The following is a 25,824-nucleotide window of genomic DNA, read 5'->3' on the forward strand; positions in this document are numbered from 1 at the left end:
GCGAGCTCCCTCGTCCCCGGGCCAACTCGGACAGTTGGCTCACTCGTGGCAACGGTCAGGCCCGGCCGTGCCAGCGCCGCGCGCGCGCGCGCTCACACGCGCGGGGCGAACTTGTAAGAAAATGAGCGGCTAGGCCGGCGGCTCCGCGGCGCGGGCGCTGCGCGCGGGCTCCGAGCCGACTCGCCGCGGCGGGAGAGCCCTCGGGGCGACGCCCGGCCCCAGCCCGGCGCCCGCGTGGGATGCTGCGGCGCTCGCCGCCGGGCCCCGGAGCTGCTGCTGCTGCGCCGAAGGCCGGCCACGATGGCCCCGCGCCCGCCGCCCGCGCCCCCCGCGCGCGCCCTCCTGCTCGCCCTGGCCGGGGCTCTGCTCGCGCCCCGCGCGGCCCGAGGTAAGTCCCGGAGCCCAGGCGGTTCCCCCCCTGCACGTCCGCCGGGGTGCCGAGCGCCCAGGCTGCCCGGAGAGAGAGGCGGAGTCCCCGGGCGCATCGGAGCGGCCCCGGGGCGCGTGCGCCCAATGACCCCGGCCCCCTTCCTGGAGGCCCCCGTCCCGGTTCGGACGACCCCTCTTGGGTGACGTTCGCCGGGATCTCGCTGCGGAGCTTGACAGGTACACGTGTCGCCGGGAACCGTGCGCTCCAAGTGGTCTCACCGACACTGCCCCTCCGGGCCGCCCCGGCCCCGGGGTCGCTCCCCGCCCAGAAGTTTCCCTGCCGCTCTGGCTTCGCCACCTGCGACACCTGGGGGGCGCGCGGCGGCCCCGCGCCTTCTCCCGCAGGTGTGCCCGCTGCGCTCGCTGGATCCGCCGCCGCCTCCCGTCTGCGCCCGAGCCCCGGGCCCCCGCCCCGCCGCCGGTCCATGCCTGGGCGCCGGCGGCCGCCGGACCCCTGAGCGGAATTCTCGCGCCCCTCGCGGCTCGGGTTCTCGGCCGGAAACCGCCGCTTCCCAGCCGCGTGCGCCGCGAGAGCTCCTTTCGGAGGGAAGCCGGCGCGCGGGTGTCACAGCTGCTTCGCAGACGTGGGTGTTCCCGCGTGGAATCCCCGTGCAGCCGGGCACCTGCGGATCCCGTTTGCGTAACGAGGGCTCGCCCAGCAGGTGCCTTTGTAAAAATTCGGGGGCTTTCCCTGCTCGCCGCCGGCGCTCCGCCGCCAGGGGCGCTGTCGGTCCGCCGAGGACGCCGAGCCTGGGCCTCCAAGTCTGCATTTCTGATTTCTCTCCCGCAAACCGCCTCCATCAGGAGCCCTCGCCGCGTTGTTGGTTCACTTTGCATTCGCCACTGCTACCCTCCACCCCGCACCGTGCCTACCTTGTGTGGCTGAAACAATAAAGGCCCATCCGGGAGCTGATGGTTTGAAGGTGTTGTACAAGGCTAGGAAGAAGCAAACGGAAGGCGGAGATAGAATACTGCCGACCACATAAAGACAAGTGGAAATCATAGTCGCCTGAGGGTTTTCAGAGACTGCGTACAAGTTAGTCCCCTTGGGTGGTTATTGAGAAAGGACTTTGATAAAGCCGAAAGCCCCAAGTGTGCCCGAGGACGGCTTACACATAAGAAATCTGCTGAGCTGGGACAATATTCGTGTAGAGGAAACTGTCGAGTTAGGCTAGTAACGGGAAGCCGTTTCTTGGAGGAGGGGGCTTATGACTTTATTTTTTTAAAAAATATTTGAGAGGCAGAGTTAGAGAGGGAGAGGTCTTGCACCTGCTGGTTCACTCTCCAAACAGCCGTAAGTCAGAGCTGGGCTGATCTGAAGCCAGGAGCCAGGAGCTTCCTCCCGTCTCCCGCGTGGGTGCAGGGGCCCATGCACTCGGGCCGTTTTCTGCTGCTTGTCCAGGCCATCAGCAGGGAGCTGGATTGGAAGTGGAGCGTCCAGGACATGAACTGGTGCTTATATGGGATGCAGGCATCACAGGTAGAGGCTTAACCCTCTGGGCCACAGCACCGGCCCCTAGGAGCTCTTACTTTATGATTACAGATTGGGGGGGGGGGGTCCTAGGGTACACACTACCCAGTAGGAAGTCAACGAGGCCTGCACACCTCCAGTGGGTTCCACATTGTAATAGTTCAGGGGCTACTGCTTGTTCACCCCTGGACTCCCAATACCAGATCTTAATCAGTGTCCCAAGTCACACACCATTGAAGTTGTTGAAAAGTCCAAAAATATGAGACATTTGTTCATGCTGGCAAGATAAAAAGGGGAATTTTACTTGTGAAGGGAGAATATCCCGGGTTTGTCTCCAGCTTTGTCTGTTCCCCTACATGGTACCTTCTGCGACAACTCAGCCCTAACAGGTCCCAAACAGGACCCTGGGTCCTAAGCCCTCTGCTCCCAAATCATCCAGTTCCAATCATTCCTCTCCCAGTCTTTGTAAAAATTAATTAATTAGAAAGGCATAGTGGGGCCAGCACTGTGGCACAGTGGGTTAACACCCCTGCCTGAAGCACCAGCATCCCATATGAGCGCTGGTTTTAGTCCCAGCTGCTCCACTTCCGATCCAGCTCTCTGCTATGGCCTGGGAAAGCAGTGAAAGATGGCCCAAGTCCTTGGGACCCTGCACCTGTGTGGGAGACCCGGAAGAAACTCCTGGCTCCTGGCTTTGGATCAGCACAGCTCCTGCCGTTGCGGCCAAATGGGGAGTGAACCATCGGATGGAAGACCTCTCTCTGCCTCTCCTCTCTCTGTGTAACTCTTTCAAATAAATAAATAAATAAACCTTTTTTTAAAAAGGCATAGTGACAAGAAATTGATGGATTGATTTCATCCATTGGTTCACTCTCCAAACGGCCTCAACAGCCAGCATTGAGCCAAGCCGAAACCAGGACTCCATGTGGGTCTCCCACAGGGTTGGTAAAGGCCCACATACTCTGCCCATCACTGCTGCCTTCCCAGAGACACTGGCAGGAAGCTGGACCTGAAGTGGAGCAGCAGGGGCTCCAGCTGGCCTCTGGGGTGGGATGCTAGCCTGGCATTACAAGTGGCAGCTTAGCCCACCCCGCTGCGTCGTCATCCTCCCGGTCCTAACACAGCCATACAGTGCTGGGTGTCGGACCCAGAAGGGCTGCAGGCTCCTCTCTCCCCTCCCCACGTTCTTTGCCCTGCACATCTCTTCCCACTGGCTGCTCCTCTGTAGCCTTTGTTCATGTTCTCAGTTCTGTTAGCTGTCCTGGCAGATTAACTGAACCCGAGGAGAGGGTTGTGGGTGGCCCAGTTCACGGCCGGTGGATTGGCATCCGAGCAGGGCCGGCCCTGTGGGCCTGATGGTGCTCGATCACCCAGCCGGTGTTCACTGAGGAGTGGTTATTGGTGGGAGAAATCCCTGTGTGTTTTGTGGCCAGAAGTGAGGAATTCTGTACAGTGAGTAGAGGAGCACTTTGGTTTCTCTTACCACACAACCTCCACTTTACTACGAACTTATCCTCCTGTTCCCGGGCCATAGCTGGTTTTACTGGCATAGCAGGTCAGTGGTGTGGTCAGGAACCCAAGTGCACGTTTTGTTTGCATCTTCCATCCTTAGATGTTGACCTCTGCATTTATGTGTACTGCCTCAAGGGCTCACCATGGCTGCTGTACCTCTGTATTCTGCATAATAATGAGGCACAAGAGGCAAAAGACTGAGCCAGCCAATTTTATTTTTATTAGCAAAATAATAATACAAGAGGTCTTTAAAATTCATTGAAAATGCAAATTTTGAAAAAGCAATCCACAGATTTCAAAATTATTTTGCACCAAAATAAAGTTATCTTTTTAAAAAGATGTATTTATGTATTTGCAAAGCAGAGTTAAAGAGGGCAAGAGACAGATAGATCTCCCATCTGCTGGTTCACTCTCCCAAAGCCCACAATGGCTGGGGCTGGGCTGGGCCAAAGCCAGGGGCCAGGAGCTCCAGCTGGGTCTCCCACATGGGTGGCAGGGACCCAAGCACCGGGGCCATCTTCCAGTGCCTTCCCAGGTGCTTCAGCAGGGAGCTGGATTGGAAAGGGAGCAGCTGGGGCACAAACTGGTGCTCCTATGGGATGGCACAGGCACAGGCACATGCCACAGTGCCAGCCCTGAAGCTTTTTCTTTGAGATTTTTAAATTTAAAGGCAGAGAGAGAGAGAGAGAGCTTCCGCTGGTTGGTTCACTCCCCAATGGCTCCACCAGTCAGGACTGGACCAGGTGAAAGCCAGGAGCTCCATCTGGGTCTCCCACATGGGTGGCAGGAGTCCAGATACTTGGCCCTTCGTCTGCTGACTTCCCAGGTCCATCAGCAGGGAGCTGGATCGGAAGCAGAGCAGCCAGGACTCGAACCAGCACTCCAACATGGGATGCTGGTATTGGAAGTGGCAGCCTAACCTGTGCCACAACACCAGCCCTGAAGTTCTCTTCTAATTCCATTTCTCCACAAACTCTCTGAAGTTCCCTTATATGCCCACTCATTCCATCCTCGGTGGCTGGTTTGTTTAGGTGTAACACTGCGAGGCAAAGTCGTTTCCTTTAGTGTTTTGTAAGGTGTTTTTCACTGTCTCTGCAGCCTGCTGGTGGAGAAGCTGTGCTGGCCTCTAAGTGTAGTCTTTTATTTTTCTCCTTTCTGGAAGCTTCTGTGTTATTTTTTTGTCACTCATATCTTTGCATTTCGGAATGGCGTACTTTAGCCAAGCTCTCATTAGTTGCTGTGTTGGGAACTCAGTGTGCCCTCAGTCTGAAAATGCATGTTTCTAGGTTCCAGCACACTTCCATGTATTTTTTCTTCAATTATTTCTTCCTCACTGATTCTACTACAGTTTTCACAAAACTGCTGTTTGCTGAGTGTCCCAACCTGCAATAAACACCCTCACCCTTTAATTGTCGTATCTATTTTTCATCCTGTCACCTTTTTGTTCTACTTTCTGGGAGAGTTAATTTTATTTTTCAACTCTTCACTTTTTAAATTTCTGCTACCACATATTTAATTTCTAAGAAATTTTTCTTGTTCTATGATATTCTTTGTTCTTTTAATATTATTGTGGTATCCTGTGATACTGTTCCTTGTTGTAGATAGAGGATTTCTGTTGACTGACTGCATTAAGCGTTGCTTGTTCAGCATCTTATGCCCATTGTTGGCTCTAGGGTTCTTTTTCTTCTTTGTTCTCATCTCTAATGGTCTTCAAGAGTCTGGAGGTGCTTGGTAAAGGACATTGAAGAGCGGACTGCCAGTGCTGTGTGCCCAGGGACCCACCCACTGCTGGGCCTTTGCTCTCTCTGTCACCAACTCTTTCTCAGTCTAGACGATTTTTCCAAGAATCCTCCAGCCTCCTGCTAAAGAGATTTAAGCTTGGCTTGAGCCCCTGTGAGGTAAGCAGGGGGGAAGGATTAAGCCCTGTGACTTGCCATTGTGTATCCTTGGAAAAATTACTACTTGCTCCTTTTGTTTCCAGTCTACGCTGGCTACACTGTCTCACCTAGCTGCATGGAGTCCTTGCCTGCAGAACCCCTCTGCTTGCATGTCCCGTGCCTGTCAGAGTGGGCAGGGGAGGCTGCTAGGGTGCTGCTCTGGGGCTCTACCTGCCCTTGGCCAGCCTTTCAGCATTGCCTGCAGAGGTGCCCAGTGCCCCATCCCCACACCTGTCCAGGTTCCCATGCAGCAGTGGGTTCCAGCTCTCCTCTCCTCCATAAGTAGCCACCTGTCCATCCTCTCCTTCTTCCAAATCTTTGCTGCTTTCTCTTGCCTGTTGCTGTCTTCTCTCTGGTTCTGTCTTGAAATTATTGTTACTACAGTTATTCCTTCTGTGGGGTTTCAGGTGGGAGTACTTTTAAACACCTGCGCACCTGCTGTGCACACTTGGAAGTCAGTCTGCTGTCGTTACCACGCTGCACATAAAGCCACGCTCTTTCTCACTTGTCACTTGGCTCTACTGTTCCTTCCTAGTGGAAACAAAAAAAATCCATTTTTGAATGTTTCAAAACCTTCTTTTCAAAATCTATAAAAACTCGAAGTCAACATATACCTAATTAGATAACTGCTGCAGCTGTGGAAACTGTGGGGCAAATTTAAGGCAGCTACATCGTCTGAAGAAGCCGGGCACATTTCTTCCCGATGTGGATGGGGCTGTCGTGAGCTCATTCGTTGCCAGTTTGTTTTGGTTTTTTGTTTGTTTTGTGTCTGTGTGTGTCCAGAAGCCTGCCTTAGCCAGACGGCTCTCGCAGTGTCTGCGATGTTTACGGCAGGTGTGGCCACGTTTTCAGATGTTTCTTCTGAACGGGGTGGCCAGCCCTGCAGCCGCTGGCTGTGTGCCTCCACACACCGTGCGCTAAAGGACTCCTGGGTTTGTGTATGTTCCTTAATGATCAAGCCTCGGTGCTTGAGAAATGAAATGGACATAATCAAGAAAGAGAGCGTTTTTAGGGGCTGTTTCTTTGTATATGTTTGGTTAGTATTTTTCATGCCAGCACATCATTGCTTATGATCATTCTTTTAGTACTAATGATAATAATAATTATTATATAATTACTTACTGAGAGCTTTGGTGCCAGTAGCTATGCTAAGATACCCCCACGTACTGTATCTTACAATGGGACTTCACGGGTTTGTGGGAAGATGGAATTCAAAGATACATTTATTTTGATGCCAAAAAAGTGAAGCCCATGCTTGGTGTTTATTTCAAGATGTGCCCTTTCCACGGCCTTTTTGAAGACGCCTCATGGGATCCTCCTGTGTTTGTCCTCTTGTTCCACGCTGGAGCAGAGGAAGCATGGCTGCAGGTGGTGAGCGTGTGCAGGGGCAGGGCCAGGTTCTGCTGGAGACCAGGTCTTCACCTGACGGTGGCAAACATCCTGGCATCTTGGTCTTTTTCTTTGCCGTGACTGTACCATCTACAGCAAGCCGATTGTAAATTGGTTTTCAACAGAAAGATAACACAGTTCAAATAACCTTGATTCGCCCACTAAACGTGTGCCTTGCATACCACGCTCTCTGACAGGCTTCCGTTTTCTGTCGTCATATGTCTCCAGCTCATTTTCCCTCGTACTTTATTTCATGCTCGATAGACCCTGCCTCCAGTTGACAGGGGGGGTAGAGAAGGCTCATAATTCAGCATCATGATGGTGCTTCCTATCCTTTAAGCTTTTGTGTCATTCCAAGGTTGCATGAAGAGCTCAGCCTCTTGGCAATGCTTAAAAAACTGGGCAGCTTCGTTGGCTAACTGACTTCTGTCTGTGTCCTGGGCTGGAAGAAGCATTGGCTTCCTCCATCCGTTTTGATGATGAGGTCTTAGAAATGTTGATACTCCAGCAGGGCGTGGTACGCACTGGCCTGCAATTTAATGACAGGATTCCTTGTTCTGTGTTCTGCTGTGTTTGTAATTAAAGCCAGGAGAAGACTTAAGCATTCCTTAGGAGAGCTACACTCACTTTAATCTGAATGTGATCTGGGCACTTGGTTTTGCCTGCTTGTTTTGCTTGGGAGCCTGCATTAGGAGGTAGTCTGTGTTACAGGAAAGTGCACTCTCTGCTTTATGGCATAGATATGTTCCTGAAATGAGGCATACTTAGGAAAGATTTTAAACGAAAATCACTTCTTCAGCCAGATTTCAGTAGACTTTGAGATATGATCAGGAAAAACAGGGCCGGAAAGAAGTTTGGCTCATCATTCATTCTGTTATAAAATGTGAATGTTTTCAAAGTTCTGGAAAAGACGTAGAATAAGTTCACACACCTACATTCTTGCCAACCAGATTCGCCTATGTGTGACGGAGAACTTTTAAAATGTAAAGATCCAAAGTGGTAAAGACACCTTGGCTGCGATGCCACCCCCTTTGCACCTGCCCATTCGTGAGCCTTCTCTGAAGGAGGTGCACTGTCCTGAGGGTGCTGGCTTTGTTTACATACCTTTCCCTGTTCAGTGTCTGAAATTGTTCATTCAGATTTGCTGTATTTCAAGATTAGGTACAGGGGCCAGCTTTGTGGCACAGTTAAGCCATTGCCTGGGATGCTGGCATTCCATACGGCTGCAGGTTCAAGCCCTGCTACTCCACTTCTCGTCCAGCTCCACGCTAGTGCACTTGGGAAAGGGGTAGGAGATGGCTCAAGTGCTTGGGGCCCTGCCACTCACATGGAAGAGCTGGATAGAGTTCCAGGCTCCTGGCCTCTGCCTGGCTGTTGCAGCCATTTGAGGAGGGAATTAGGTGATGGAGCTCTCTCTCCTCTCTCTAACTCTGCCTTTCACATAAATAAATACATCTTTTTTAAAAGATCAGCGTATTTTTAAGACATTCATGTTGATGGGTGTCCTACATGGGTGCAGGGGCCCAAGGACTTGGGCCTTCTTCTGCTGCTTTCCTAGGCCATAGCACAGAGCTGGATCAGAAGTGGAGCGGATGAGACTCAAATGGGCACCCATATGGGGTGCTGGCACTGCAGGCAGTGGCTTTACCCCCTATGCCACAGCGCTGGCCCCACCCCCAATTCTTTTGATATTGCAATGGTCCTGGCGCCTGTCTCCCTATGCACAGGTGTAAGCTCTGAGGAACTGGTTACAAGTGCACTGTGGAGCTGTGGAGCATACCAATTTTCTGCTTGAAAATATTTTGCTAAGTTTCTTCCCTACTTGATTGTACCAGTCCACCTATCTACTTGTTGGAGATTCTGTTGTCAGTGCTTGATATTTTCAGGCTTTTAAATGCTGCTGGTGGGATGTGAGTCCTGCGTGGTTTGCACTGCCATTTTCCTGATTGCTGCAGATGCTGAGCTCTGTGATGGTGTCTCCATGTGCTTTGTTTCTCCTGTTTCTTATTCTCATCAGCTCTCATGTTTCTCTTGAAATTTGGTTTAAGCAATCCTCTCTCCAAGCTCCAGAAGAGATTTTTTAAAAATAATTTTAAAATTGAACTTTTTGCAGTTCATTTTTAGGGTAACTAGGATTTGTTTAAATTTATTTATGGTGTGAGGTTAGCATCTGTTTGCTTTCCCATCTAGGTCACCAGTTGTCCTTGTAACATTTATTGAGTTCTCTCCCCTTTCTGATAAACTCCAGTACAGATGGGTGTACAGATGGGTCCTATGTTTGATCGGGCTATTGCATTGTTCCCGTTCCAGCATCGTATTATCCCCAGGGTCTGATACTTGATAATAGGGCTGAAGCGTTCAGGTCGGTTGGTACAGTGTGCGGTGGTGCCGAGAGCGGAGTTTGCCGTCAGCTGGGTGAGGCACCCCCAGCCCCTCTGCTACCCACTGACTCAGGGTGTGTGGTCTTGTGAAGGTCAGTAGCCCTCCTAGGGTGCGCAGGCATTCCCTGGCTGAGCCCCAACATCCCCACAGCACAGAGAACTCCTCAGTGCCGGGCAAGGCGGCACGGCTGGTCACCCTTAGCCCCGGAACAGTGATGCCCTTCTCTTCCCCAGTCTCCCCGGTCTATGAGATGGTGACAGTGACAATGTCCACCCTGCAGGGTCATGGTGAGGATTAAATAAAACCACAGGGCATGTGAAGTCAAGCCCATGCCAAGAGCTCAGTAGACGCTCATGCCCCCTCCTCTTCTCCTTTCTTCTCCAAGATGATCTTGATGAGTCTTGAAGCTTCAGTGTTGTTTATGAATTTCTGCCCATTTCTGCCAGGTACTCTGTGGGTATTTATAGGCTAATCTGGGGGAGAATGGACGTCCTCTTGACAACAAGGCTTCCCATCCAGAGTGTGATCATTTTTCTGTTTATTCTCTGTAACGTTAATCAGTGAGTTGTAAATAGTTTTCTCCCCAAAGTTCTTGTACTGTTTCGTCAGCTGTGCTTCTAGATACCGGAGGTAGCCAATAGATTTGTCGTTATTAGGAATAGCATCGCCATTTTCTTCCTTTTATTTTTTAGATATTAATTCAACAAGAGACATTTAAGCCACACAGAAACAGACCGGTCTGAGCATGGCGGGGAGGGAGTCGGGGGTGGACACCTCAGCTCCAGCAAGCACCGGCTCACGGGTTTTGTTTTCCTGTTGAGTTTTATCTTTTTTTCAAGTTCTAATCGACATTTTCTTGGTATGAGTGAATGTTGCTGAGGCTTGCATGTTGATTTCGAGTGTAACTATCTTATTACATTTTTTCAGTTCTGATGGTTTTTCTGCAGCTTGACGTCACAGAGGTCCCCCAGGATCATCTCCTTCCCCGTTCTTACACCTCCCCCTTCTTTTCCTCCCCTTCTTGGCCACGCCCTCCATCACAGCGATAAACAGCCATGGTGATTCCTAGTGTCTGTGCTTATTTTTTTCCAACTCTAATCATTTTAGATTCTGCTACTTTTAGGCACTTTTTTCTTTTCTGACTCCTGTTACATTGATGTCTGTTCCTACCTGCTTCCCTGTGTTATTAATTAATCTGTAGAAGGAGCACCTGTCATTGAGCACGTGCACTTCAGTAAAGGAATCTCCATGCAGACTCTGGCTCCAACAGCTCTGGGCGCCTCCCAGGCAGTCCCCACAGCTGGGCGTGCTTGAGTACCTTTCACATTCCTATTGGCTAGCATTTAAATTCTACTTTAAAAAAAAAAAAGGATTTACTGATTTATTTGAGAGGGAGAGAGGGAGGGAGGGAGGAGGGAAGGAGAGAGATCCTTCCATCTGCTGGTTCACTTCCCCAAATGCCCACAGCAGCCAGGGCTAGGCCAGACCAATGCCGGGATCAGGAACTCCATCCAGGTCCCTCGTGTGGACTTGGTCCTTCACCTGCTGCCTCCCAGGGACGTAAGCAGGAGGCTGGATCAGAAGTGTGGCATCGTCAGGACTCAGACCTGTACTCGTATGGGATGCAGGCACCCCAGGCAGTGGCTGAACCTGCTGCACAGGGACGCCTGCCCCACCCCGGCTCTGCCATTTTGAAATGCATCTCTTATCAAAAAGGCAACGCGGTGGTGGTGAGCAGCCATGTTCTGCTGGAAGCAGTCTGGACTGGTTTTGATTTATCCAGGGCAGCCACTTCCTCTTCTCTTCATGGCTTCTTGGGAACCACTCCTGCCGCAGGATTCATCGCTGGTCTTCCTCGGAAGCTCTCTGCATTGCAAATTCTGTTTCCTTGTTTACCTTTTTCCTTAATGTTCCTTAGCTGTGCCAAGAATTCTAGACTAGAAGTTACTTTCGGTTAGCAGGTGCCACCTGTTGTGTCCTGGCTTCTCCTGTGCTTGTTGGGAAGCCTTTAATGATTTGTTCCTTTGCATTACACCCGCTGTTTTCCTGTTTTCTTTGATTACTTTTAAGTTAGTTCTTTCTTTCCATAAATGGGAAAAAAATTAGAAAATTTAAAGCAAGTGAATGGACAGCTCAAACAGCCAAGTACCAGGCCATCTTCTGTCATCCCGTTGTGCCTCAGCAGGGTGGTGGATCGGAAGTTGAGCAGCTGAGACCTGAACTTGTGCGCTGGTGTGGGATGCTGGGTAGCTTAACCCACCGAGCCACAAAGCAGGCCCCCAAAATGGATTTATTTTTAATTTGTGTCTATTTAGCCCTGCTGTATTTGTTGAGTCCAGTTATTAAAAGTGATTAGCCATTGGTTTTTCATTATGGTAATGAAATACTTGAGGGGGATAGCTGCACAGGTCTGGGGGCAAGGCCTGCTCTGGCGTCCGTGTGGCCCTGGTGAGACCCCTGTGGAGCTTGGCAAGATGGCAGGAGTGCACGTGGAAGCAGAGACCCCCACGGCCAAACAGGGAGCCAGAGAGGCCTGCCATCGGTGTCTCCTTATAATCACTTTCTTGAGAACTCACGTGGGTAGTTCCCACAAAAGCTACCTCAATCCCATCCAGGGTGCACACCCATGAGCTAAGGACCTCCCATGGGCCCCGCCTCTTCACAGTGCCACTCGAGAACCACTCTTCCAACACGAACCCTTGGGAGGCAAACTATAGCAGACATAGCAGCTCTGCCGTGACTGCTTGCTCTTCCCCCCAGTCCCTACCTTGGGCTTTCATTATATGTAGTTGGACCTTGGCGTCCATCCATCCTGTTTTTAGCTTCTCTCTTCTCTGCCGCTCTCTGCTCTGTTTTCTCCAGGGTGTTCCCTGTGTAAACTCCATTTCTCTAACTCTCTCTTGAGCTGTGTCTGAATGGCTGTTTAAGCGGACTCTTCACTGGCTTAAAATTTTCTAATGTCTTTTTTTGTTCATTGATGGAATCTCTGTGCTTTTTCAAACTTGCTAGATCTTTTAACAAGTGGCGTCCTTCCTGTGTTTTCCATTGTGATTTCTTTGTACTGTCACATGCCTTTAATAACTCGGGAGGTATGCTGGTTACCCCTTAGATTATTCTCCTGGCTCGATCCTCTATCAGTGGGGTCATCTCCCAGTGCCTTGCAGTTCTGAGCTGTGAGCCCCCTACGCTTCCCCCTTTGTGCACCCCAGACAAGGCTGCACAACCCAGGGACTGCCTTGGAGAGCAGGGTGAGACCTCCCTTGTGCCGACCCAGCTTTTGTGTGAGAATCTCAGAAATTTTACACTACGTGGTTGTCATAATTTTCACCTCCCCGTTCATGGGACAGAGGTTTGGAGTTTGAATTTCTCTCGGGAGACATCCAGCCTTTGCCAGATCTCCGGGTCGACGCGAGCCCCTTTGCAGTTCCTCTGGGGCATTTGTTGTTCTCGCCCAGCTAATTGGGAGGGGCAGTCCTGGCCCTAATCAAGGGGCTTAGAGTTCCTCCACCTGGGTTTTCTTGGTCCTACTTCCTGTCACTGGGGGTCCAGTTCCCAGGCTGCACCTCCTGGGTCTGCACAGGAATGCTGCGGCCAGGGAGTCCCTGGATTCTCCGGACACTTCTTTTCCTTGTTTTGTTTTGTTTTTCATTTTGTTCTGTAGCTGCTGCAACACCGCCACTCCCTTTCCCTAGGTGTGTCACAGGGACCATTTCTGTCTGCATTCGCTCAGTCTACCGCACTTGCAGAACCCGGAGCCCCAGTATGATTCTTCAGTTCTCTTAGTCAACATGGTTGCTTGCTCCCTCTTGTGAGCCCAGAGTTGGCCAGGAACTGGGGGTTAAGTGGGGAAGAACGAGACCCTCACCTCCTGGCAGGTAGCGGGAGTGGCTCCTACCGGAGTAGAGGGCACCTGGCGGCCGGATCTGCCGCCTCCAGCCCTCCGTAGCCGCCCCTGCTCAGCTAAGCCCTCAGCTGCTGTCCTGCTGATCCTCGGGCAGCAGCTGCAGGGGTGAGGTGAGCTTTGGGGGTGACGCCATCAGCTGTTCCCAGATCCCTCTGGCTGAGGCGAAAGGAGAACAGCTGGGAAACCGGGCGACGGACACTCCCAGAAGCTGCTCCTCCGCCAGCCGAGGTGTCAACAGCATTCCATTCGTGTGAGCCTTCCAGGATGCACACTGAATTTGTTCCACTCAAACATTTGCATAGGGAGAGGACTGTGGAGGGAAGTAAGCTGACAGTGGAAACCCGTGTCTATCTTTGTGATTTTTGGGGTGAACAGCGTGGCTCTGTAAGACTGATTTCCCCACCGATTTGTCTAGGAAAATCAGATGCCTGATTTGTCACCAAAATTTTTGAGTGTCAGGTTTCATCCGCAGGGCCTTAGCTTTCAGAACCGTTTCTTAGGGGGAGAGTCTGTTCCTGGGAGCATAACCATTCAGCTGCAGGACCTGCGGGTCCCCAATCGCTGCCTCCCAGATTCCAGCATCTTCTTGGTTCCCGACTCTGCCCGCCTTTCCAGTGCTCCTCATCCTCCTGCCTCTTGGGGCACAGCGGGGACTCAGCCGGGGCTACGGAGCCTCAGCGAGGCAGCAGCTTCTGCAGGGAGAGGCCGAAGCAAGGGGAGCCACGTCCAGACGGGAGCTGGCTGATGGAGCCCTCTGCTCCCCTGGAGGACATCAGGGACACACAACAGTGAGGCTTCTGCCACTCAGCTCCTGGCACCTTCCGTGTGGACTGATTGCTCCAGAGCGCTCTGCTCCCCGCAGGGGGCTTGGATCCTGGCCAGAATTCTGGACTTGAGCTGAGAAGGGGCTCTGAGTCCTGACTGCCCCCCCCTTAGGGCTGTGTGGGGGAGCCTGGCTGGGCCTTTCTGAACTCCGTTGCTTTTTTTGCCCATGGAGAGTGAGGCTGCTGCTACCTCCGGTGAGCATCGAGGGAGGGAGATACTGGGGAAAGCGTTTTGTTATCACACTCCTCCTCTCTAGGTCGTGCAGAGGGACACGTGGGCCCACTGCGGCTTCCATGCTTACGTTTGTCCACACAGTTCTCAGAATCCTTAAAGCACCACCCTCTCCTGCTCCTGGTGGGCGGGGCCCAAGGGAACCCTGCAGTTCAACCTCGCAGAGCGGGGAGACGAGGGTCTCTGGTTCTCCCCCTTGAATCTCATGATGCAGTCTTTGTTTTTATCGATCTGGGCGAGGGGCATCTCCTTACTAAGCAGGACTGTTTGAGGTTATCAGCCTTCCAATATCATTGACGTATAGCTGACGTGATTATTACTGGTTCCTGGGTGGGATGTGCAGGGGGCCGAACCCACGGACTGGAGAGAGAGAATGCATAATGGCAGAGCCTTGGGCAGAGGCGTGGGTCTTCCAGCCCCCAGCCTCCACTGGCTGGGGTTTGGGTGGAGGACTGAGAGTAGAATTGCACAGCAAATAAAATCTAAGATGCTCCCAGGGTGCTGGGTGCGAGTCAGTGAGAATTTCTGTAGAAAGAGGAATCTTTCACATCTTTGTGGATAAAGCACACAAGTAGGCACTTAGCTTTTTATTTCCTTTAAGATTTATTTATTTATTTGAAAGAGTTACAGAGATAGGGAGAGACAGAGACAGAGAGAGAGAAAGAGAGAGAGATCTTCCATCCGCTGGTTCACTCCCCAAATGGCCACAGTGACCAAGGCAGGGCCAGATCAAAGCTGCCTGGAGCCAAGAGCTTCCTCTGGGTTTCCCACATGGTTGCAGGGGCCCAGGCACTTGGGCTGTCTTCTGCTACTGTCCAGAGCACATTAGCAGGGAGCTGGATTGGAAGTGGCAAACCTGGGGACTTGAACCAGTGCCCATATGGGATGCCAGCAAAGCGGGGGTGGGGGGGATCTCTTAACCTGCTATGCCACAACGCTGGCCCCAGCACTTACTTTGTGTTGATTACCAGTTGGAGCACACAATTGCAGTAGCACAGCCAGTTAGAAGCTCTGTCATCTTGATCTCGATGATGCAAGTTTAGAATATTCTGGAATCTGACAGAAGTGTTCCATTCTAAGACCAAACGTTGGTGTTATTCTCCCAGTTTGCAAGCAGATCTAAGAGAAAGGGAAGGTTCCCCCGCCTCCGCTTGCATGGTTTATCCCCTGGCTTGTTCTTACATGGCTGCTTCCAGCCACCATTTACCCTGAGCTGCAAAATGGTAAATGGGTTTTCAGAAGCACCCACTTCTTCTTAGTTCAACACATTTTCAGACAATGGCCCAAGGCTCCAGGTTGCAGTTCTGCCTGCACACGGGGAGCACGGTCTTTGCTCTTACTTTGTGGGGCAGGAAGAAGAAACTCCATCGTGAGCTTTGCTTCTGTGATTGCCCCGTGGGCCAGCACTGTCGCAGCAGCCTTCCTGGTATTCTCAGAGCGTCCTCACCAGGCCCTGGGGAGGCGGATGCTACAGTCACTCTCCCGCCACGTAGGACAGCCAAGGCCAGAAAGTTCCATTTGCTGGAAGACACGTAGCTGGCAGGGTTATGCATAACAGTTGCTTTTCAAATAGGAAATACAGACATACCTTGGCATCCACGAGGGACGGGACCCCACCCTCCAGCGCCAAAATGCTCAGGTCCCTTAACCACAATGGCCTGGTATTTGCATGTAGCCTACACACACCAAGCGCCAGGTAAACAGTTGTCAGCTTGTATTGTTTGGGGAATAGCGACAAGGAAGAAAGTCAGTACATATTCAGTACCCAGGTTTTTGTGGTCAATTTAGGGTTGAGTTGGTTGAATCTGCAGGAGCAGAACTCGTGGACACAGAGGGCCAGTGGCAAGGAAGTGGGTCTTCTGCAGGAATGACAGCAATGTTGAGGACAATGGACTCAGCCTTCAGCAGGCATTGTGGTCACCCTCCCGTGTCACTCATCTCATGGGACATCACAGTAACCCCTGGGAGTGTGTGCCAGCGTGGACCCACTTCACAGAGGAAGAAACAAAGGCACAGAGAACTTGGGGTTCACCACAGCCCCAATGTCATGTGATAGAGTAAGCCGGGACTGAACTCGGAGGTTGATTTCAGAGCCCACGTAATAAACACTGGGCGACCAGGAGGGAACCGTGACCTCTGGGCCCCTTGCTGATGCTGAAGGCTTTTGATCCAGCTTCCGGATAATGAGCTGGGAAGTAGTGGATGACAGCCCAAGAGTTCCTGCCATCCACGTGGAGACCTGGATGGAGCTCCTGCCTCCTGGCTTCAGCCTGGCCCATTCCCAGCTGCTGTGGTCATTTGGGGAGTGAACCTGCAGGTGGGAGATTGCTGCGTGTGTGTGTGTGTGTGTGTTAAGTAGAAAATTTGGCTGATAACTTAATCAAAATCAGAAGGTGTCTGATTTTACCTTGTTCCTCTGATATTCCTGAGAGATGAGCAGAGCGAAGGATGGATGTCGCTAACTCCATGCTCTTCTTGGAGTCTGGGATTTCTGTGGCGAGTACTTGGCTGCCCAGTGAGCACCTGCGTAACGGTGTCCCTTCTTTTCCTTTTATTCCCTCTCCCTCATGTTCAGTGTCAACTGGGGAATAAAAGGACCATTTCTCTTTTTTTTTTGTATTTATTTATTTACTTGAAAGAGTCACACAGAGAGAGAGAGAGAGAGAGAGATCTACTATTCACTGGTTCACTTCCCAAATGGCCACAACAGCTGGAGCTGGACCAGGCCTAAGCCAAGAGCTCCATCTGGGTCTTCTATGTTGGTGCAGCAGCACAAGCACTTGGGCCATCCTTCCCAGGTGCATTATCAGGGAGCTGGATCGGAAGTGGAGCAGCTGGGATTCTAACCGGTGCCCACGTGGGATGCCGGCGCTGCAGGTGGTGGCTTAACCTACTGTGACCACACAGCTCAACCACACCAACTACAGAAGGAAAAAATTATGCCAGGGTAATTTGCAAATCATGATTTTTTACTTTGTTTTCTATTGCTTCCTTATAGCAACCTTTTATTTACATCCATGTTGGATGAGTTCAGTGGTCAGAGGAACAATACTTTTATATATACAAGGTCGAAACTTCACAAACGAGATTATTGTTGGTAAACACACACTAATTTTAAAAGTGCACTTCTTAAGGCTGTACCCTACTTGTTTTCATAATATATTTTTCTCTTGGTACTTGCCATCAGTCCTATGCAGAAATATCATAAAAACAACAAGCTGGGGTCATGGAATATTGAAGTAAGTTATCAAAGCAATCATGAAATTCATGTTTCTGAAGAGCTCTATTATAAATAGCAGCTGGGTGGCCTAATTAGTTATAGGCCTGGGAATAGGATATATTTTGCCTCTACAAATTAGCATGCCCTTCGTTTCCTGTTTACCCCGTTGAGTGTGTGTGAGTACGTGTGCATACAGAGAGAAATCTGGAATTGATTTTCTAATATTTTACTAAAAACTTTGTGTTTAGAAGAGATACTGGTCTGTGATACGTTTCGTTTCTTAATTTTTATTTATTTCAAAAAGGTGGTGAGAGAGGGAGGCACAGAGATTGATCTTCCGTCCACTGATTCACTCCCCAAATGTCTGCAACAGTGGGGCTGGGCCAGGCTGATACAAGGTGCCCAGGACTCAGTCCAGGGTCTCACGAGGGTGGTGGACACCCAAGGACTCGAGTCATCGTTTGCTGCCTTCCGGGTTCCACGTGAACGTGAAGCAGGGTTCAGAGGAAGAGATTGGACTTGGACTTGGACCCAGGCTCCCAGTAGGAGACGCACGCGTCCCAAACAGCATCTTAACCGCTGCACAAAATGTCAACCCTCGTTTTGTGTTTATATTTTTGCCTGGTCTCCGTATCTGGGTTAACCTGGCTGCATAGTAAGAGTTACGAAGGTTTTCTCTTGTCCTGTGCTTTGTGCAGGAGTTGTAAGGTTGTTATTATTTCTGCTTTAAATGTCTGCTTAAATCTCAAAGAATTTGTCCTTGTAGCCATCCAGGCCTAGGGTGTGTGTGAGTGTGTGTGTGTGTGTGTGTGTTAAACAGTTAATTGTTCAGTTAATTTCTTTGAAAGATATAAGATCATACGGATAATTCTCATGTCAGTCTTGATAATTTGTGTCTTTCAAAAAATGTGTCCATGTCATCTGTATTTCCCCCATACAATGCCATTGTCTGTAAGGATGTCCTCCTCTTGAAATCCTAACATGGATCAGTTGCATTCTTTTGCTTTTCCTCTGGAAATTAGGGGACTTGTTGATGTTTACCAATAGCCAACTTTGCTTTCAAAGATTTTCTCTTTTTTGCATTGATTTTGGTTCTTTGTTATTCTGTTTTACTCTTCTTTGGATCTTTATGAACAAAAACATTCTCATTTTCTTGGAACTATTAACATTCCTATAAAATACACCCTTAACTGAATATCACAAAATTTTATAGGGTGGATTTTTATGATCGTTGGTTCAGAACATTAGCAAATGGGAATCATCTGGGGTGGGTGTTTGCTGTAACATTTAAGAGGCTGCGTGGGGTGTCTCCACTCCCTGTCAGAGCGCCTGGGTTCTGGTTCCAGATCCCTGGGAGCCAGCAGTGATAGCTCAGCTACTTGGGTCCCTGCCACCCACCCACATGTGGGACTTGGATTGAGTTCTGGGCTCCTGGCTTCAGCCTGGCCCAACTCTGGCTGTTGCTGACATTTGAGAAGTGAACTAGCACATGGAAGATGGCTCGCTCGCTCGCTCACTCTCTCTCTCTGCCATTCAAATAAAAAGATATTCTCTGGTAATTACCTTTGGCCCATAGCTTATTTAGAAGTATATTTCTTAACATCAACCTATACAAGAATTTTTAAGATAGCCTTTTTAAAATTTGTTTCTAATTTCAACTTTTTAAATAATATCTTCTTTGATTTTGATTTTTACATTTGTTGATACTTGTTTTACTATGCCCTAACTTACATTCCATGAGCATGTGGGAGGAATATGTATTCTGCAGTAGCTGGGTGGGGTAGAGCCTTTAAATGTCGTGGGGAGTCGATGGAGTCATCAAGGCCTGCATAAGCTTACTGCCCTTTTTGGTTAACTGTTTCTTTTTTTTTTTTTTTTAAAAAGATTTATTTATTTATTTGAAAGTCAAAGTTACACAGAGAGAGGGGAGGCAGAAAGAAAGAGAAGTCTTTCATCCGATGGTTCACTCTCCAATTGGCCACAACAACCGGAACTGTGCTGATCCGAAGCCAGGAGCCAGGAGCTTCTTCCAGGTCTCCCACGAGGGTGCAGGGGCCCAAGGACTTGGGCCATCTTCTACTGCTTTTCCAGGCCATAGCAGAGAGCTGGATCAGAAGTGGAGCAGCCAGGTCTCAAACTGGCGCCCATATGGGATGCCGGCACTTCTGCGCCAGAGTGCCAGCCCTGTGCGCACTGTTTCTATCAGTTACAGATGAGTGAAATGTTTAACTGATGTTATCGATTTATTTATTCCTCCATTCAGTTCTATTCATTTATTTGAATGACTGAGAGTACTTCTAAAAGTTTGTGGAACAATCAAATTAAAAAGCATTTTCATAGAAAATGTTTTGAAATCTATACAGAGTTTTTCATGGTATGCATTTTCCTTGGACCTTCTGAAGTTCCCTCATTTTTAAAAAGATTTATTTATTTGAAAGAATTATAGGCAGAGATGGGGGGAGAGAGAGAGAGAGAGAGAGAGAGAGAGATTTAGAGAGGTCTTTCATCTTTCATCTGCTGGTTCGCTCCCCAGATGGCCGCAATGGCTGGGGCTGGGCCAGGCTGAAGCCAGGAGTCACAGCTTCTTCCAGGTCCCCCACATGCATCCAGGGGTCCAAGCACGTGGACCATCCTCTGCTGCTTTCCCGGGCACATTAGCAGGGAGCTGCATTGGAAATAGAGCACCCATGCGGGATGCTGGTGCCACAAGCGGCTGCTTAACCTGCCTGTGCCACAACACCGGCGCTTGAGGTGCCCTCTCGTTTGAAACTCTTACGTGGTTTGTATGCATCCAGGATGGTTCCGTTCTGGCGAACTGACCTGCTTATCTTTGTGAAACATGCTTTTTATCTCTGGTAGGAAATCGTGTGGTGCAGTCTTCGATGGGTGTCGCTATGGTTATAGCCCTACCTCAACTTTCCTGTGCTTGGTGTGTGTGTGGGGAACCTTGTTCCTGCTTTTTTTCTTAAATATGTGAGCATTTATGCTTCAAGTGTGTTTCTCATAAGCAGTGTGCAGTTGGCTTTGCATTTTAATGCATTTTGAGGGTCTCTGCCTTTTAATTGAAACATTTAATCCAATTACATTTAATTTAATTATTCATATGGGGAATTAAGTACATTTCTTGCTATTTGTTTCATATTTGCCCAGTAGGTTTTTGTTTCTTTCCCTTATGTTCCTGTTTTCTTTTGGATTGTGTATTTCTAGGGTTTCATATTTTTAAATCTATGTTTCATGTTTTCAACTGTATTTTAGTGGTTGCCATGGGGATTCAAATATGTTCTAGTTAGTTCCTGGTGTTACAGAAAGGAGCTTGTGTCTTTAGTGAGATCCAGAAAGACCTCATGAAGTTAGTGTGGGACCAACGTTCACGTCCAGCTTTATGATTTTATTTTAATTTTTTTGCACTTTAAGCATTCATTCACCTAGTATTTCTTTTCATTTAAAACTGAAAGTAGGATTCCATTGTCTTTTTGGACAGCTACCCACCCATGACGACTGCTTTATTTCACGTGACTTGATCCCTTGATCATGTATTCGTTTTTCACGTATGTTTAGGTCCTGTATCCCACGTGCATTGGGTCTGTTGTACAGCCGTGTGGTAGCTCCGCAGGCTTAGTGGCTGCTGCTTGACGAGGTTGTCTGAGAGATCTAAGCCTCACACTCTATCCCTTCATCACTCTACCTTCCCGATAATTTTCCACGTGAGCTCCGGGATCTAAAAGGAATCACAATAAATATGAACAGGATTGCATTAAAATTTCAGGTGCATTCAGAGAGGAGCCAGCACCTGGTAGAATTTGTGTTGTGCATCGTTGTGACCAATTATTATCTTACTTTGCCAGTTTTCTATTTTGGAATATTTCATCTATGTTTTTAATTAGGGGGTGGGTTTAGGAGTCTGTTAAGCAGCAGCTTCCTTGCTATCTTAGGGTGAATTGATTACCCTGGAAGTTGAATGTTTGCTAGAGATCAAGATCAGTGTGAGGACAGCTGGTCTTTAGGTTCCATGTCATCAGATTCAACCAACCTTGGATTGAGCCGTCACTCGGTTCCTTCTCTCACGAGATTAGGCTCCGGTTCCCTCCCTGGAGAGGTGGAGGTGGAAGCCAGAAACGTTATCGTAGTGGTATCTTCATGCACACAGAAGCAAGGATGAAGGTGGGAGGTGGGGGAGTGGGGAAGGAGAGTCTCCATGTGCTGATCAGTGCAGTTTTAATAGTCTCCCCGATTGTCTCAGCAATTTGTGATTCTTCTTTCTCGAATTGTCAGTTCTTCCCTTTGCTGACAGGTGTTTGTCTTCCCTTCATGGATCTGTTGGGAGTTATTTATGTAGTATGGCTCTGTCCTTTTGGGAGCTATGATTTTACAGGAACAACACGGCCATCGGTGTCTTACTAAGCATTTTTAGTTTTTTTCCTAGTCATTTTTCTTATCATTATATATGGGATCCAATTTTCAATTTTATTTTAGTTATGATATTTTCTTTTATGGAATATATATACACATTTTGGGACTAGCGTGTTTATTAAAATATCTTGCTGGTTGTAGTAGATGTTCAGTTGATTTTCTTGGGTTTTCTCGGTGGCTAATCATGTCTCCTATAAATAATCTTTGTAGTATTTCTCTGAATTCTTTTTTGTTACCTTGTGGCGTTGTCTCAAATGTAAATAAAAGCTTTGAAATGTGTATAAGTAGCAGTGATCACTCTTTTCTTTTGCTCCTTAATGTGAAGATGATGAATGTGAAGGTGATGTGAACTTGTATTTTAAATCAACATCAAAATTAGTTACTGATTCTAATTTTGATGTTGATTTAAAATGCAAGTTCATTACTTCAATTAAGAAACTCTTTGTAGTTTTCAAATAGGTTTTCTGAAAGAAAAATCAATATTGGATACTGAATTTTACTGACTTTTTTAGATACTTACTGAGGTACGTAACACTTTCACTTTTCCCCCTTTCTTTCTTTTTTTTTTTTAATTTTTGACAGGCAGAGTGGACAGTGAGAGAGAGAGACAGAGAGAAAGGTCTTCCTTTTGCCGTTGGTTCACCCTCCAATGGCCGCCGCGGTAGCGCGCTGCGGCCGGCGCACCGCGCTGTTCCGATGGCAGGAGCCAGGTGGTTTTCCCCCTTTCTTTTAAAATCTCTTGATCTACTGGTGTAAGTATTTGTTGCGTTGTTGATATAAATATTCATTATAGATTTCCAAATATGAAGATATCCTTGTATTTTGGTGATATGTCCAGCTCTGCTCAGGTATAGCATATTTTTAATGTGCTGTTGGATTTAGCTCTCCAGTGCTCTAAGGAAGATTCTTTGTGTCTGTATTAAGGAAGGCAAAGTCTTGGTTGTCCATACAAATTCCGTGGCTGAAAACCATGGAGCATGTCTCCAGTTCATGAGCCTCTGAGTCAGGGGTTTGGACCGGCAGTCCTGGCCCAGAATTGCTGTCGTGTTTGTGGGCCACCCACCTGTTACCAGGGCACCTGGGCTCCTCTCCACGTCTCCAGTGGGCTGACCCAGGCGGGTTCTCTTGGGGAGTTCAAAAGGCCCAGAATAGAAGTCCATCTCAAGCCTCTGCTTGGGTCTCACCTGCTAGCAACCATCAGCTTGTCAGGGATCCAAACTCAGGATGAAGGGGTGGAGAAATTGCTGCAAAGAGCCCCAAAGCAAGAGGTCCCTTGAGGTTTAGCTGGAGAGAGGTGGGCTATTAGGGACGTCTTAGTCCACCATAACCCTGAAGCCCCTGTTATCCAGGATTGTGTGTGTGTTAGGACAATAGAAGTCATGAGAATTACCCAACTTTTGGGACTTTAAAAATTCTCCCTTGAAATGATCTGGGCCCAGCATCTTTATGGGACCTGTGTCTCCTAGAGATTTTTCAATTTTTAATGCACTCACTGGTTTTACTGTTTCTTATTGGTCCAATTTTCATAAATTATCCTATCCTGGAAAATCTTTTTGTTTCCATGTTTTCAGATTTATTAATATAAAAATGTGTAATACCTATTTAGTTTTTATAGCTATAATGGTACCCATTTCTCTTTGAAGTTTATTTTATTGTAAATTGACAATTTATATTTGTATCTGTTTATGAGCTATACAATGTGATGACTTAAGTATAATATATTATGAAAATGAAATAGTTAAACCAAGAAAGTTAACATTTCCCTCAGTTCAGATATCTTGCATTTTTCACGATGAGAACACTTGAAATTTACTCTCAGTGATTTTGAAGTGTGTGACACATTATCACTTTGTTCACCATGCTGTGCCATGTGAATTTTACTTATTCCTCTCATCCGAGGCCCTGTGCACTTTGACCATCATTTCCCCATTTCCTCTACTCCAAAGACTCTAGTAGCTGTAATTCTGGTCTCTGTTTCTGTTAGTTCAGTTGATTTAGATTTTGCAAATAAATAAGAAAATGCAATATTTGTCTTTTGGTTCCTGGCTTATTGCAGATAGCATAATGTTCTCCAGTTCCATCCATGTAGTCACAAACAGCAGACTTCCTTTCTTTTCAATGATTTAGTTGTGATACATACACACACAAGATTTTATTCATTTATCCCTTGATGGACACTAAGGTTGATTCTGTAACTTGGCTACTTTGAGTAGTGAATGTTAGATTTCTTAGGATGTCACACAGTTCCAATAAGCTTTCTTCATTTTTTTTGCATCCTTTTGTTTTTGCTCTCCTGATTGGATAATTTCAACAGCTCTTTGAGCAACCTCACGATTTTTTTATTTGCTCTAGCCTGCTGTTGAAATGTTCTGCTGCATTTTCATTTCAGTCATTGTATTTTTCATCTCTAGGATTTATATTTTTAACTTTCTATGTATTCACTAAATTTCTTATTTACATACTTTCCATTTATTAAATTTCATTTCCTTTTTTATCCACATGTTTTTGTTGTTCAGTGAACTTCTGTGAGATTATTCTGAATTCTTTGTCTTTCCATAGATATCTTTAGGGTCCATTCTTGGAGCTTTGCTAGGTTCCTTTTTAGGTGTCATGATTTCCTGCAATCCTTGTGTCCTTGCACTGGCGTTTGCCATTTGAGGGTCAGCCACCGCTCTGGCTTTCTTGGGTGTTCTTTGGCAGGGACACACCGTCACTGTTTAGTGTAGCTGTGACTGTGGGGTTGCCAGCCAGTGATGATCTTGTGGAAGCAGAAGTTGCTTTCAGGTTCTTTAGATGGCTGTGCCGCTGCCTTGGCTCTCAGTGTGGGTGAGGCAGATGGATCGGCCCTGCTTTCTGGCAGGACTGCTGGCTGCGAGCTGCACCCATGCAGAGCTCTGGCTGGTCACTGCACTTGCCGGTGACAGCCTGAACCACGGGTGTGGTCTTAGGCCGCGTGGCACCACTATTTGAGTTCTGCAGTTTCGCAGGGTTGTGGGAGAGTCTATGAGGTTGGATGGTGTGACTGCTTGGGGTGGAGATGACCCTGGTTATGCTCAGTAAGAATGTGCAGTGTGTGGTTGAAGCTTGCCTGGGGGAGGACTTGGAGCTCTGCTGAGCATTGCTTAGGGCACAGTAGAACTGGACCCTGTTCTTTGCTAAACTACACAGTGGTCGGCACCTTTCTCCTTCCGTGGGGTATTGTTAAGCATGGAGGCTGGACTTCAAGTCTGGCTACCTAAGAGTTCAAGCCAGATGGAGCTTCCCACCATTTCTGGGAGTTACCAGCTCAACTTTGCAGTGGGCTGTGCTAGTAACAAGGCGTTACTGCTGGCAGGCACACAGGGCTGTCCCGGGATCTGCACGCTGGGTGCTGTGGGTCTGTCTCCTTGCTCTGACCCTGCCTGCTCCCAAGCGGTCCACATGTGTTGTTATCAGCTGCATTCCCTGCCAGGAAGTGAGCTTCCTGGGAAGGGTCTCGGAATGTTCCGGAAGGTGAACTTCCACGTCCCTTCTTGCTTCCCACTGCAGAGACCATGGGTCCTGGGAACCCTCCAAGTGTATCAGCTGCTGGCTTAGGGGGAGGAGGAGGGGTGGTGTGATCACTGAGACCAGTTTCTCCCACCCTTACTTCTGTGCTCTCCGCGGGCATCCCAGGCTGTCCCTCGGCTCTGGGGCTTTGTCCAAGGTGTTCTTACTGTGGTAGCTGCTACTTGAACTTTCTGTGTGGGAAGTGAAATCTGCCATCATTGTCGATTTTTCTTTACGGTTTATCTTTCTTCTTTAAATATATCAGATTTAGATACCTATTTAATTTGTCAGCAGAATTAAGGTTTGGATTTATTAATCAAATCTAATTTTATTTATGGCCTCTAAGTTTGTAATTTTTGCTTTTATTTTTAGCCTCTGAATAACCATTGTTTTTAATTTGCTTTTTCTAATCAAATGCATAATTCATCTATGCTCATATTTCTTGATAACAAAAACTTTTAAAATTATACATTTTTCTGTTGGTAAATGTTTGGATCTGTTTAATGTATTTTGACATGTAAATTTTTTTTCAAATATTTACTTATATTCATCCACTTGAACATAGAACAGCAGAGAGAGAGAGAGA

General features: G+C 48.2%; 1 protein-coding gene across 1 annotated transcript in view; it reads left to right on the plus strand.

Moving 5' to 3' along the window:
- Nucleotides 1-300: 300 nt before the first annotated feature.
- ADAM12 (ADAM metallopeptidase domain 12) overlaps nt 301-25,824 on the plus strand; it is a 319,392-nt gene continuing 293,868 nt past the window's right edge. The window contains exon 1 of the mRNA XM_062215166.1: nt 301-388. Coding sequence (XP_062071150.1) covers nt 301-388 — 88 coding nt within the window. The remainder of the gene's footprint in view (nt 389-25,824) is intronic.

This window comes from Lepus europaeus, chromosome 17 (genome assembly GCF_033115175.1).
Source record: "Lepus europaeus isolate LE1 chromosome 17, mLepTim1.pri, whole genome shotgun sequence".
Classification (NCBI taxonomy): domain Eukaryota; kingdom Metazoa; phylum Chordata; class Mammalia; order Lagomorpha; family Leporidae; genus Lepus; species Lepus europaeus.